The 15,552-nt window shown below is 34.3% G+C and overlaps 1 protein-coding gene across 6 annotated transcripts in view; it reads right to left on the bottom strand.

Annotated features, from left to right (window-relative positions):
• Positions 1 to 555: 555 nt before the first annotated feature.
• Positions 556 to 15,552, bottom strand: part of PHF20L1 (PHD finger protein 20 like 1) — a 54,546-nt gene continuing 39,549 nt past the window's right edge. For 3 of the 6 annotated variants that reach the window (XM_062570638.1, XM_062570641.1, XM_062570640.1), the window contains 7 exons: positions 12,941 to 13,105; positions 12,360 to 12,541; positions 10,268 to 10,367; positions 7,961 to 8,156; positions 7,198 to 7,567; positions 3,737 to 3,902; positions 556 to 2,497 (listed from right to left, as the gene is read on the bottom strand). In XM_062570638.1, coding sequence (XP_062426622.1) covers positions 2,355 to 2,497; positions 3,737 to 3,902; positions 7,198 to 7,567; positions 7,961 to 8,156; positions 10,268 to 10,367; positions 12,360 to 12,541; positions 12,941 to 13,105 — 1,322 coding nt within the window. In that variant the 3' untranslated portion in view covers positions 556 to 2,354. The remainder of the gene's footprint in view (positions 2,498 to 3,736; positions 3,903 to 7,197; positions 7,568 to 7,960; positions 8,157 to 10,267; positions 10,368 to 12,359; positions 12,542 to 12,940; positions 13,106 to 15,552) is intronic. The other 3 variants (XM_062570639.1, XM_062570642.1, XM_062570643.1) reach the window with 1 other exon arrangement.

Genomic DNA, 15,552 nt, shown 5'->3' with positions numbered 1-15,552 from the left:
ATCTCCACCTTGAGTTATATTTACAATTATATTACATCACACTCATGCACACACATTGCATAATATTGCTATAGTGTATGCTGGATAAATTATGTAAATACACTCCACTTTGTTTCAAAGTAACTCATCTGTGTTTACGCTTCTCTTATACAGTACACACAGTACCACATTCAAGGATATGCAGCAAGCGAATTATATATATATAAAAAAAAGTCTCACATATCAAAAAAACCGAGGAGGTCACTCAACAACTACTCATATTGTTTCAAGCAGTTATTTAAGCATCCAACTATATAACATATCAGGGTATTTTATTTAACAATTACCATTAAAATGTCAACAAATCCTCAGCTGTTGCATTCTTTCTGTATTATGAAGTTGCTAATCATGATTCCATTATGAGCTTCCAAGTTATATTTATCATACAGATTTGTAGCATCTCCTGAAAGACTAATGTGGCAACACCTTTTAAACAGCAATTGCTCTGTAATAAGGCTTTACATTTTGCTTTAGACATCAAGAGTGATAACTTACTTCAGACATGATAGACAGATGGGAAACATGAGAGTAGGTATATTTTAGTAATAAACAAGCCATGCTACTTTCTTTCTCAATAATGGTTTTATCATGAAAGTTCAACACACTGGTTGCAAAATCTTTCCTAGATAACCCATCTTTGGCACATTTTTCAATTTTACAAATCCTCAAAAGGCATTCCAGGAATTCCTGATTTTTGATAGTCTGTACATTATCACTTTTTTTTTTCCTCTTCATTGGTATGTAGATCAGGAAGAAAAGTGGAAAATGTAGGGTATGTAGAATAGTTTTAATAAACAGTTTTACATACAGTACCTTACATATAGAACAGTGTGTTTGCAAATTTAAATAATTTTTGAATGTACAGTGGCTTGTACTCTTATCAAAAGGTAAATTCAAGTTTACTGTCTATCGGTTCTAAAATGCATTTATACAGATAACTAGAACTGATAAACAGATGTGAGGCATAAAATGTTCAAGTATCTTAATGTCATCAGTTAAATAGCCTCCTTTTAACAGTCATATTTTACAAATTTCAAAACCTGTACATACATTATTTTCAATTTTAGAAACTGCTTGTTAAAAGGTAACATTTCGTGTTAACCACCAGTTCTTATAGTCTATTGTAATAAAACTAAATGTGTAGATATAAATGCACATGGTATGTATATATGTACATGTGTATACACATATACATACACACAGAAGTATGTATCACTGGGTACAACGGCAACTTATAAGCACAGGGAAAGTCCTGGGCTCTAAATCAAGCAAGATCTAAGATAGCAACTACGTTGCCTTTGGTTTCATGATATTTCATTTACTGAAGTGGACAGTTTTTATAAAAACAATGTTTCTTGTGATATTTATTCTAGTGGTTTAGTAATTCACAGCCACAGACATTTTTGCTGCTCTTGTCATTCCTCATCCCAGCTGAGGTTGATAAAGTTTCAGAGGGCTAACATGAAAACAGAGCTACCCAGGACAAAAATTATACTTTGAATCCTGAATATTGCAATAGAACATAAAAAAATATAAACTAGATACACTCCTGGATGGACTGCTGGCACCAATAGGACTTTGGAAAAAAAAAAAAAAAAAAAAAAAAAAAACTTCATGTAAGTCATACTCAAACTCTCATCCCAGTGGTTTTAACGTTATTTGGCACATCCGACAACTATTTGTCACTTATGTTTTAAAGGAGCCTAAGGGTGCTGCAATAAGGATTTCTATTTAAAAAAATACTTTAAAAAAGGAGACTGCGACAAGTCGTTTCTTTCAAAGCCAAAGCTAGTATGTTCACTTTCCCAAACATTCATGAGAGAAGAAAATAACAATCTACAAACTTTTCTTGTAGAGAGGATACAGAACTCTCCGTGTCTATCTTTCACTAGCAAGATAAAAGGAATTTATTAAAAATGCACTTCCCAAAGACTGTTTTTCAGTCATCCGACTTCTGTGAATTTGGAACTTCCTGCCAAAGTTTTCAAAATGGTAGCACTGTTCTTCACAGAATTTTTGTTTGTTCAGCTTTCTTATATGAGGAAAATGCCTTGTTTATCAAGTTAAGATCACATCAGCATTTCTCAGTGCGTAATATATTATACTTTGAAGCTTGGACACTGAATATTCAGATTTTCAGGGTAACAAATTCCTTAGTCTAGATCTTTTCTCCTCTCTCTAAAGCTTCAGGCTATAAATGTAATCAGCACAGAATCAGATAAATGCTCAGCTTTTTGCTGTCTTCCTGTCAGTCTTGCGGCTAATAAGAAAATTCAATGTAGAAAGCCTATTTTTATTCTTTATTCTTCCTTTTGTCATACAGAGCAAAGTGTTGCTATTTGTTGTACTTTCCCCATGTCAATTAAGAGCTGCTTGATACGTCGTTTGAGCTGAGGCAATCTTGCAAGAGGATCTGGTGGCTCCAGTTCTCCAGTGAAATCAAGCCAGCTTTCTAAAACTACAGAAGGAAAAGGAAGAAATTAATTAGAATATGCCTTGCAGCAACATAATTTGCTTAACAACTAAACTTATTTCTTTCATATTCACTGTCTTTAATAAGAAGGGGAAATATACTGAGGGTGTTATCCTTATCTAACATAAGAAACATTTATTAGGGAAATTTCAACTAATGTAGTGTTTCACTGGCACAATCCAGATACCTCATCTGATTGTACTGCTAATATTAAGGCACTTGTGGGCAAATTATAGCCTTGGCTGACAATTCAATGCCTACACAACGAAAGAATCCCTGGTTCAAGGTCTTCTATCTATGACAGTTGTGTAACAGAAAAAGCAACTCTTATTCAGCAAGGATCAGTGAAGTCCATAAGGCTTGCTTACGTCACTTTAACAGACTGGTGCAAGTATAAGGACCAAATTACTGAAAAGTTTTCTGGTCTTCAAAAATTTTTTTTTTTATTGAACTTATATTCTTGTAAAGACAGTAGTGGGTAAAGCCCAAGCCTGTTATTCTAGAAATACTTCCTAGTACAAGCACAAATATTGAAGATGAAATTCCAACTAGGAATAAAATGACTTTAGCTGTCCCAAATGTCATTAATGCCTACACTACATCCAAGCTCTCCTCATTTCTAAGTTTTAAGAAATTGAGAGTGAATAAATTCATGTCTTGTAATATTTACAACTGCAGTAAAATCTCACTTAAATTTTCTCATTTCATCTTCCTCATCAGAAGTCTGATCTTACTTCTTGAAACCAGTTATTTAATAATATGTTGTAAACCAAAGATGAAGGCAGAACAAACACGTCTTTCCTCCCAAATATTCTCGAATACTAGATAAATCAGGTCAGGAACTCCTCCCCAGAAGAGCTGCAGAAAAATCTGGTAACTTCATGGTCCATCCCTGAACAAAGATTAGGCAAGTTACCTACACCTTCTGAAGTCTCTCTTATTACATGAGTCAAGTTAACTTTTCAGGGGTCCTAAGCACGTACTTATTTTACTGTGTACTCAACACTTTTGGAAAGCATGGGTGGGTGTGCATGGCTCAGGCAGAAGCGATGGTGTTACAAGCTCTGGTTATAACTTTGGGTACCCAAATTTTAATATGATTTTTGAAAATCCATCCTCAGTGTCCCAGATCACCTTCAACACAGTGGCTATACAAGATGCTGTTATACATGTATTAACATGAAGAGTTAAAGAAACGTATGTAACATCTGGCAATGTAGTTACCATCAACTTCTTTTTCAATCAGGTCCATTCTGCTGGTGACTTCATTCTGTACATTCTCTATATGGGTGAGGAGATTTAGCTGCCATTGAAGATGCGCGTCCACTTGTTCTTCTGAGCCTTTTTTTTCATTACAAACAAACACAGTGTTCCCTTCAGCAGAATTCTTCTTCATAGGTGCAACAGAAAGAAAAAAGTTGCCATTTTAAGAGTGCTTATTTTTGTATTTCTGCTGTTGATTTCAATACTTGAGTCACATGATAGATGATACCATTTCAAAACTGTACTTCTGTTTACATCACAAAAAGCATACTCAAAAGCCATATATCATGACACATCAACAGACTAAACTAAACAAAATGCAAATTTCCTACAAAGGAGTATGTATAGCATTGGGGAAGTGCAATAAGAATGGGCGGAGGTAAAGTTTACCAGCTCAATAATGCAGGAGGACAGACTGTATTTCTGTGCCCTGTTTATACAAACTGAATCTCAAATCATGAAGTGCTGAACTGCATCAATGAACGATCATGAAAAACATGCAAATCCCTACGGTTTGTTGCAATTTTAGTCAGGAAATGAAGGAAAATTGCTTAAAACACAGTAATACTGAATTCTGCGCAAATCAGCTGTCTATTCCTATCTTAATCAAAACAAATGACTTCTCTTCCTACTGCTGCTGTGTTCCCATGTAACTTCCCACCACAAGTCTGGGCCAGTTAAACATGTTTGGAGACTGTTCTATGGCCAGTAATGTACAAACTTATGCACACATGAAGTAAACACAGAATCACAGAATTGGTAAGGTTGGAAGGGACCTCTGGAGATCATCTAGTCCAGCCCTCAAAAAAGTGGCCCACATAGGTATCAAACCCACAACCTTGGCATTTTTAGCACCATGCTCTAACCAACTGAGCTACACACAGTATGTCAGACTTTAATTGCCTTCTGTGATATACACAGTGAATATCTCCATAATATCTTCATCTTTCTGTACTCCGTGTATTTAGACAACAACCAGAGGAAGTATATCTTATCTGCCAAATTTGTCAAAATGTTAGCATTTACATTAACTAACAGGACTGAGTTTCAATTCTGTAGCCCCTATGACTGCACATTCGATGAAGCTCTTTCACTACTGATTTAGTTTAGGAGTCAGCCTCACAGAAAATGCTGGAGTACCTGGGCTTACACTGTATCAATGCATGGTAAATACCTGCATACAAATACATTACTCTGAAACAGTGCTCCACTAAATCTTTTTTCACATCACATTAAAATAGATTTAGACCTTCTGAAAGTATTTCTTCCTCCAATTAGGAAGAGGAGGAAGCAGAAGAGAGAGAGAGGCAGGAGAGTGGGGATTGGAAGATTTTTTGCTATTTTTTAGCCAAAAAAAATCTCCAAAAAAACTTTGTTCGTTCTTAAGCCTTAAAAGCAACTCAAAAATCCTGAACTTGGATGGTCTCACAGGCAGTTGCACAAGCAAGTCCTGGAGAACATATATTGTTAATACTCACAATATTCACTAAAGAGCTGAAATATACTTCTTAGTTACTGAACACATACTAAAAGCCATAAAAGCCTCTAAAATCTTAAAGCCTACAAATAAAATCTTCTATCTCTCAAGATACCCAGTTCGTCTCTTCAGTGCTTTTAACTATTCAAACTATTTCACTGATGTTTAAATAGGACCTTTCCAATGTAAACCTAACAAATGTGTCTTATTTTTTTTACAATTTTCGGGATCTCACATACACTTGAGAGAATGTCATTTTTCTCTTGCTGTATGAGGACTCACACGTATAATCCTTTAAACAAGATCATCCATTATATGAGACTTTCAGATGCACATCATAGTAACAGACAACTTTTTCTTTCAGCCCTGATAAATTCGTAGTCAAAGCTGAGAGATGATTACAGATTCTAATAATCTGCTCTAACAGGCAGACTTTTCTAAACACATTTTTTTTTCCTTTTAATGACCTCTGTATTTAATAACCCAAATGGCTAGTCTACAGTCCTTGAAAATTAAATAACCTGAAATTGGCTAATCTGAATACTCTTTAAGACATAAGATGATCACAACAGAACTACAGATCAGGAAAAAGTAGAACAATACGGAAAACCAGAATATCCAATCTGTTACAGAAATCTAGAAGGGAGAATGCAATGGCCAAATCGAAAGTTTGGCAAGGAGAGATGAAGAAGTTTCATAGAGAAGCCAGATCGCGTCAGAAATGGCACTTGAATGTCGAGTTCAGTGTGGCTTTAAGGTAGGTACAGACTAGTTCACGTAGAAACCAAGAAGCACTTTTCCAAACACAGTAAGTTGAGTTAGAAAGACTATTCAGACACCAAGCTTGACTCTGGACAACTAGGGTGTCCCAAAGGAAAAAGTACTCTGACACTGTCCCAACAGATCCCTTCCTGTTTTAAAACCATTCACCCAGCTCTTCAGTTTTATGGTTTAGGCTCTCAAGGAAACATTAATTCTGTGTCACTGTTCTTTTAATTCTAAATATATGCTATTTACAATGCCGATTTATGCTACTGCTGGAAAAAAAAATGTATTTCACAGTGCTACATGTTTCCTTACCATACAAACTGAGTATAATCATGCGGTTCAGCTTAAAAACAGTTATCTCTAATTGAAATAAGCCCAAATTTTCCATTCAGGCTACATAGCTTACATGCCACATTTAAAACTAGAATTATAAGAAAAAAAATGTATCTTACACATTTCTTCCACATCAGAAACTGTACCTTGAAAGGGGGATGAGTTGGGCGATTTATTTTCACACAGTTGATATTGCAGAAAACAGAAAGGTTTGTTTTACTTTGCTTTTGGTTATAAAGAACTCTTAACTAAGACCAGACTAAAAAGTTTCAGCCCTCCTCCACAAACTAATGGATTCAAATAGTTAACACAAAACCGAGAAAGAAAGGTTTAAATGACTGGGTATAACCCTGACCAAAGACCTGTGAAAAATTAAAAGAAATACACAATATAAAGGACAAAGTTTCACATTAGTAGAAACCAGCTTAGCTGACCAGCAACTCATTACAAAAAAGAAATGAAAACCAAAAAACAGCCCACATAAGCTTGTCCTGTTTTTCTCTCTTCCAGAAAACTACTTAAATGCTGTTTCAAGATCCTTCTTTTTAAGCATAGAGTTTTGATCATTTTCCCCCAAAACACTGGATAAGAACAAGCATAAACAGTTTTCACATAGGCAAAATTTTAACCATACTTTGCAATTCATTCACCAATTCAAACCTGATACCAATTTCATTGTGATGCAATTTTGTTCCTAGTTATATCTACCTATCTACCAACATATTTAATAGTAAACACCAAGCTTTAACAATGCACATTTCTAAATATTTTTATGCACTTGAGTTTTGTCATAATGAATGTATTTTTCAGTTAAGAAACTTCACAGATGAAGAACAATACTTACCTGATCATTCATCTCATCATCTTTAAAAGAATATCGTAAACAATTTTTATTATCCGAATGAAATTCCTGATCTTCCTCAAAACTACTTGTATCTTCATCATCTGAGCTCATAGGGTCACTGACTGCTTTGCAATCTTGATCAAAACTCTGTGGTTTTTGGTAACTGTGCTCACTTGTGATATACGTTTCTTCCATCTTTTGGGGTAAGCTAGGTGGCTGTTTATGATTTTGACTGTGACACGTCCTTTCAACTAGATTAACAGGGTCTGGCAAAGTTACTCTTTTTTTCTCTATCCCAAGAGTTTTTTGTTCTTGTTCTTTTCGCATCCCTGAATAAGCCCAGAGATGAAGGTCTGGGTGATGCTTATTTCTGCAAAAAAAGAAAAAAGGCGGGGGGGGGGGGGGGGGGAGGAAGGGAAGAGCAATTTATTAGAGAAGTACAATTTAGAGCACTGAACCATTAAGCATCCATTTCTGCTATTGATAAGTAGCATTAGCAAGCACATAAGTGAGACTTCTTAGGCCATTTTTCAATTTAGTATAAATCTAGAATGACCCTATAATATACAAGTCATCATATAACAAAAATCAACAATAAACCAAAAAAATCAGATCTGCTTCGGTAGAACTCCCAGTGAATCTGAAACTACCCAACATCTTGCACTGAAAGTGTTTAAAATATTACACAAGTAAGAACATTAACATGGGAGAATAATACATACAAAGTAATGGTATAAAGTTGGAGAACAGACTTAATACCTACTTCAATATCCCAATCTTCAACTGCAGTCCATGCAATATTTCAGTTACACCATATACGTCTGCCAGTAGATGATGCGTTGACACAATCTTTTTGGCATTAAGATGAGAGTAGTTTTCTTTCAAAAAAGATAATCCACACATATGTCCGTTGTTTAGCCAGTCTTTATCATAAAGATATTTGGCACTCCATCTCTGACCTGAGGGTAAGCAATAAATCGATTGAGGACCACCTATAAACCACAGTGCAATTTTATTTAAAACTAGCAAGTAGAATTATATGCTGTACTCTCCTAAATGTCTCATAACATCCATGCAAGGAGGATTCAAGATCCTGCTATTTCATTAACACATGAAAATTTAATTTTCATGGATCTCAGTGAAACTCTTATTACTTACTAAGAAAACACAAGTAAACCTCAAATCTCATGACCCTTCTAACGGCATTTGAAATGAACAATCTAATCAAATCTGCAAGGTACTGGATATAAAAAAGATTAAGAGTGCGAATCTAACTGCAAAAATAAATTTAATTTGGCATTTTTTAATTGTTGCAGCTTACTTAAGAAATAACTAAGATAGTTCAAGTTAGAGACTGTTAGAGACTAGATATTATACAGATATATCAAAAACATCTAGCTTCTTCTTGAAAAGGTAGTAAATATTTGGCTTCAATACTGAAGTCAGTATCTATTTCCTAGAAGCTAGAAGAAGGTCTCTATGAAAGGTAAACACTTCAAGATTATCCTATAGTAGAGCTCTTACATTCCTCTTCAAGGTATCTTGTACCAGACATTAGACAAGATATCTAAATAAGTGGGCCTTAGGTCTACATCGGTATGGCAACGTCTAAAATTTTATCCAACAAGTGTGAATGATATTTAGCTAACACATCTACAGTAATTTAAGCATTAGGAAAAAAAGAAAACAACTTTTAAGGTTGATTATGCTAATATTATTGTTTACAATGAGGAACCCAGACAAACAGATGGCCTAAGACTGCAAAATCTTAAACTCAATTTTATATCAGACTATCACCGTATACAGAACAAAGAAGGGTTGATGGAAGCCCTCCGTACCTTTCAGGAGAATACCCTATATCTCCTTTCTGCCCATTATCCCAATATACTTTTAAATACTGACATTGTGAATGACATTTTTCTCCTGACACAGAAAGAAAAGAAGTAATGGTTAGGAAGGAAGAGAAGATAAAAATTAGGGACACAGTCTCTAAATAGCAGGGGAGAATGAAGTACCCAGTACAGTGCAGGAAATGAACATAAAACATATTAGTTGTTTTTAATAAGAAAAAGCTTGACTGCTCAAAGAGTCTAGCACATGAGTAATTAACAAACAAGACTTTATACCACAAATCAAGCCTGATATGGGATAAATAGAAAAGTCGTATCTGTCCAGCTCTTTCCTAAATTTTCCCAAGAAATATTTAGTGAAACCAGTGCTATTCTATAATTCTACAAACTAGCCTCAGATATGATTTCTTGAATTCTGAACAAAAGTAAATTTGAGTGTATAATTTCACTGTCCTCTTGAAGAAGCCAGACTTTTGGAAAAATCACCAGAATACATGTAAGTGCATTTGTGTCACTTGTCAGAAGTAATATGAAAAATGTTCTTCCAAATCATATGATTTTCCTCCAAATAATTGTTAAGAAAAGTGGTTTCACAGATTTTTTTTTTAATCCACAACTTCTGTATTAAATGTATTCAGTTTATAACTAAACAAACTTCTCCTAATTCTTACTATTTCAAACTTATCCTGACAATCTTAAGTTCAAGATGTGCTGTTTGTGCAATATTATTTTCCATAGTAAGTGCTGTTGCATATGTTTTGCATACACAATTACACCTTTATTATATAATTCCGAACAAATATTACCAAATTAAAATTAATATGAAATGAGATCCACAGAATTAAGCATACTATGCTAATGAGTCTTAAAAAAAAACATTTAAATGAATAGGTGTGATTGCAAATACATGCAGAACAGAGAATTTGTTTTGTATAGAATTACTTTTGAGAGTACAATGACATTAAAAAGTCCTATGGATTTAGGGGAATTAAGTTTGAACAAGTAAACCCAAGGTAATTAAAATTCTGAAGTACGATTTAGCACATTTGAACAAGATGTTGCCAACATGAAAAGCTCTGCTGAGAGTCAAACTTAGAAACACTTGCCTCAAAGAAGTATAACACAAAGCAGATAAAGTGTTAACAAATAAAAGCAATGCAGAATATCTCTGTTTAAAAAGACCAGATCGACAGCAACAGATAAAGGTGGTTTACTCATACCTGGTGGATCTCTGCAGATGTAACAGATGTACTGCTCTGGAATGCTGTCCTCTAACAACCCCATGCATACACTGTGTTGCCAACACAAGCACTCTTCACACTGACACCAAAGAAAAGAAGAAAAGCAAAAGCAAAAACTACAACTAAGAGAAATGAATTTACAATTAAAAAGCTACTTTTTGTATCATCAAAATGCAAGGAACAGCAGTTTAACTTAAATAGCTAGGTCCTAGTAAGATTTTTTTATTGGGCAATTTGTGTTTGGGTAGACAAAGACATAAAGCTAAGTAGTAGCTTAACTCTAGTTCTGAAAGTCACCTCAACCACAAATTCCAGTCTGGAGACAAAAAGTTGAAGCTTCATAATACTTAATAATATTTTATTATAACATTCAATATTTTAGCACCTAAATATTTAGAAGTGAAAAATAAGACAGGAAAATATTACAGTAAAGTAGAAAGATAATGTAATACATTACAGCATAACAGTGAAAAGTAGAAAACTCTTCAGTTTAATTATTTATATTTACAAAGCATCTCTCCAGTGCGCTAGAAAGATGTGTTTTTAATATCGCACCAATGGAAAATCTAAAAAGAAAAAGAAAATGAAGAAAAAATGAAAGAGTAGAAATAAGAGAATAGGAGAGCAAAACAGAAGTGGTAAGATATGAGGGCCTTGAAATAGCAAACTGGTTGCTCTTGATGAGACAAGGAAGGAAGAGGAGTTAGGTCATCATTATTAGGCTGGCATTGGACTTGAGAAATGAGCAGGAACCTACTACCAACAAGTATTCTTTTCCTTTCCATCCTCATCTCAGTGTTTGCCTCCATTTTAAATACCTGCTGTTTTATTACTGAAAGACTCTCCTCTTTGCTGACAAGAATTTTAAGTATCAATCTATCCAAAATACTGAAGCCACTTTTCCTCTTGTCATAGCACTATGGTTGCAATTTTCCCTCCTCTCAATAAAGATTTCTACATGTGTCCATTTTTCCACATTATTACCATTGCTAGCACTCAGGCTTAATTCTTCCAATACATCGCTGTATTCCAGTAATGCTTTCCCAGGGACAGTTGTTTTATTCTTCTTTTTCAGATCTTTACGTCATTTCCAAAAGACTTTTCCAGTTTATTAACTCATGACAGCCAATTTTGCCTCATTCAGTTCTCAGCTAAAAAGGCTTCATATTTTCAACAAAAGTTGTACTACATTAATAATTATATACAAACCTGTTCTTTGAGTGCAGAAAAACACAAGAATATCTGATCTTTTTAAAATTATTGAAAACTCAGCTCTTCCTTACTGCTGAGAGCATTCAATTTAAGTGCTACATTATGAATTCCTTGAGACAGAGAGTTTAAGTTATTCATTATGAGATGGAAATTGCCCCCTTTATTACAATACAGGTAGCATTAGCTGCAATTTATCAACAGATGAAAATGCTGTGCAGACACTGTATAATCCCTGAGTGGTGCTGGTTCTCTCCTTTTCTATACCAAATTAAGATTTAAGTTCTTAGTAGTTTCTCAAATGAGCTACTAATTTCCAGTTTGAGAACTGTCATTCTGAAGACACACATCCGATACTGACAATATTCATATTTGTATGCCAGAGACCTACATGAAGCTTCACTAAGCTAGAGATGATTATCTTGGATACAGCTGAGGTGAATTTACGATGAGCAGAACCGTCTCTGCAACTGGTACAGCAAAACGCAAGGACCAAACCAATTATAGCAGAAGTATTAACATGTTCAGGATCATCTGTGGAAATAAATGGTAATTTGTGCATGGAAAAAAATATATTTTCCCCACTTTATCAACTAGCTATATGGAAAAATCAGTTATGTTTCCATATAAGCCTGTTCCATGTACTGAATTGTTAGAGGAAATGTATTAACTCCATCTTAGAGAAACAGTTTTGCATAAAAGGATGGAGTCATATCAAGTGCAAAATATAGGAGTATTTTGTCATTATTGTTCACCTTGTAGTTACAGCTCTCTATATAACTTCTGACTCCAAAATTGTCAAAAGGGCACCCTTCACAATCACAAAATTCACATAGAAAATACAAGGAAAAAAAATCTTTACCTGAATCATAAAGCCATTTTCTTCATCCAGTTCACAGATGCATCTTACAATTTCATTGAGAGCATCATCTTCATCCTGAGACTCTTCAAAATTAGTTGAATCAAAGTCCTGATTGTATTCATCACCACTGAGTAACAAACTCTCTGTGGAAGAATCATCCAAGAACTCCACATCTGAAAGGTCTAGTAAAAACAAATCCATGTGAAATTGTGTGGGCAAAGAGATGCAATACTTTACAGAAATACAGAACTTTCGGCAGTGAAAAATCTTAGCCTGCACATTGCCAAGTCCCTCACAAATGCACTGATAGTAGCTTAGATTTCTCGACAAATTCTACTAAAAGCCTTTAATGCAATGTGATCACCTCAAAAGCAGAGATAACAATTAATCAAAGCAAGTACAGTTCAGAACAGCTTGGAAAGTGTAAGTATTTTGATTTAAACAGATGAAATATATATCAGCCTCCATATTTATATCCCAAATATATAAAATTTCAAACATAAAACATTTTTTTTTCTTTAAGATTCCTCTTTTTAAGGAATTAAACCTACAAACTGGAAGTTTCAGTTCAGCCAACCTACTTTCTCCGCTAAGGTCAACAGACAAGATAGCTCTTGGATACTGGTATGATGTATTCTTCTCTGAGAACATGCTGCGCAAAGTCAGAGAGCTCCCCGAGGACCGTGTTAATGGAGAGGAGCACCTGTCCAAGAATTCAACAGAACTGTCTTCATAATCTGAATAATCTGAAAAGTTAACATCAAAAGATTAACTGTTGTTAAAGTAGTAAACAAAAAATTTGTCACAAATACAGAAAAAATGACAGGTAAGATGACTAAAACATGATGCTCAAAAGTAAGGAATATCAGCATTTAGGTATTAAGATGATGCAACTGTTTAAATATGAACTGGTAGAAGTGCTTCATAACAAATTTTATCCAGAAGATTCCAGTAAAAAACATTACAAGACAAGCATTAAAATTGTGCATTTAGCTTCTTTTTAACCTCCTCCTGTTTCTGTATGTACAAAGGAATATTTAATATTTCATCACTGTATGAGTAAAGATAACGTCATATATTGTTATTGCTACAATTCAACCTGTATCATTTACCATCTTCAGATAAACTTTTTTCCTTAAGTCCATTTGTAGCAGAATGCTACATATGCTTCCTACCTGTAGACTATACTAGTTGAAACAGTCCCAAGAAACACAGTTGCAACCCTGTCCTTATCATAGTGGCTGGAGAGTGTCCCAGGAGAGTCCAGGGATAGTTACTTGTCTCATGATTTATTACTTTGGAAATAAATTAGTAATAAAGTTTCTACATTTTCATTCTGTGAAAGTATTCTTGCTACCAAATGTATCTATAATTCTTGCAATGGCTTCCACAATATGCTTCTCTCCTAAATACTTTCCGTGAAGCCACTGTCAACATTTATTTCTTCCCTGCCAAGAATAGAATCATCTTACTACATGATTCCTAAGCAAATTTGCTTGAAGCCAGGATCAGAGATGATGAAGTGCAATATTCCAGAACACTACTTTGTGTTGTATTGCTATTAACCTCAATGAATTAGAATGGTATTAATAACAGAAGCTACCTACTTTCTACTCTATATGGATTTGATATGAACCATCAGTCACACATATACTCATAGCACTGACAGGAAAAAGCGTTTTTTTTTTTTTTTTTTTTTTTTTTTTTTTTTTTTTTTTTTTTTAAAGGCTTACATAAAATTTATGATTCAAAGGGGATGAAGTATGCCTCACATTTTCATTTCTGAAGGAACCTGAAAGTAGAGGGAGCTAGTCCTGGAGAAAGAGAAGACTTTTCCTTTTGATAGATTGCATTTCTGTAAGTTTTTTCAGGGTCAGACACTAGAATCTGCCAAAGAATTCCCTTTTTTCTTGGTTAACAAGTCCAGACTGAATGCCTCTGGATTCCTAGAAGTCTGTTTCTAAGAGATGATTCTGGATAGAAGAGAAATGCTCACATTTTTTCCTTGCACTCATTTCTGCATCTGGATTTAAAACCTCTATTTACTGGGGCAGTATGAGGTATACAATTTTCCGCTAGTAATTACAAGCATTAGATCTGTCCAACTTCTCCCAAATATTTTAAATTGTTAAGACAAGTCAGTCTTTCCTGTTGATTCAACTAAATTTCAGTATTTAGCAAACACAGAAGATTTTGCATCTTCAAAGATGCAAGAGAATTATTTACCTCTTTCTTAGGAACTATGTGAAACAGATAGTTCACAGGTATACAGGTATAGTTCTTCCAGTTAGACAAATTGTATTTTGTAGATTTAGACACATTTCAAATACATACCTTAGCCTGGTAACTATTAAAACAGTTCTATTCCAAACATCTTTTCAAATGTTTCAATCAATATTTTGCTTATTTCTATGCAAGCATTGTTCACAAACTTTTAAACAAATAGTCAGCCTGTCATTATATTCAGAGTGTACAGGAATGCACAGACTGTATTTTCTTACACTTTTTTAAACTGTATTGACAGTGTGATTCTGAGGATATAGCTGTATTAAAAGTGATGACACACTTTTTGAGTATCTTCCTAAAATGGCAGGGAAGTACCATTACTTCTGTGGGGAGTAATAATTCAGTGTGCCATGTTTTAATATGCAAGGATGAAGCAGGCAGAAATACTTCAGTTTTGTGGTTGTGATTTTGTATGGTGTTCTATTTGTTCATTTGTTTTTTTTTAAATCAACAAAAAGGCTTTTGGATACCTAATATTTTAATAGCATCTTCTTGTAAATACTTTCCCAACATAAGCAAAAAACTGCCAGTAATTTTCAGGTAATAGCTTCTACTGAGGTTAGCAGTTTAAAAGTATAGTATCCCAATATACAGACAATGAAATATGTGAAATCTAACTTACTGCAGTTAATATTCAAGTATTACATTATTTGGAAGCATTTTCAGGTTACAGTGTAAGTTTTAGACATACAAATGCTTAATCACTCTACAGATACACAAAGCATCTTTATAAGCCTGTGGTCAGAAGGTTCACATGTGCACAGGATTTTTCTGCATGCTTAGGATTTTTTTTTAATGCCTTGTTTGATAGGTGTTCAATTTCCAGCTTCCCATATTTTCAGAAATTTCGGTCAGAGGTACTATAACCGATCTCTAGTTAAGCATACTCTCAAGGTACATGAAAGTC

This window comes from Rhea pennata, chromosome 2 (assembly GCF_028389875.1).
Source record: "Rhea pennata isolate bPtePen1 chromosome 2, bPtePen1.pri, whole genome shotgun sequence".
Lineage (NCBI taxonomy): Eukaryota > Metazoa > Chordata > Aves > Rheiformes > Rheidae > Rhea > Rhea pennata.
The sequence above is the reverse complement of the archived record's forward strand: the minus strand, read 5'-3'. Positions and strand labels throughout refer to the sequence as shown.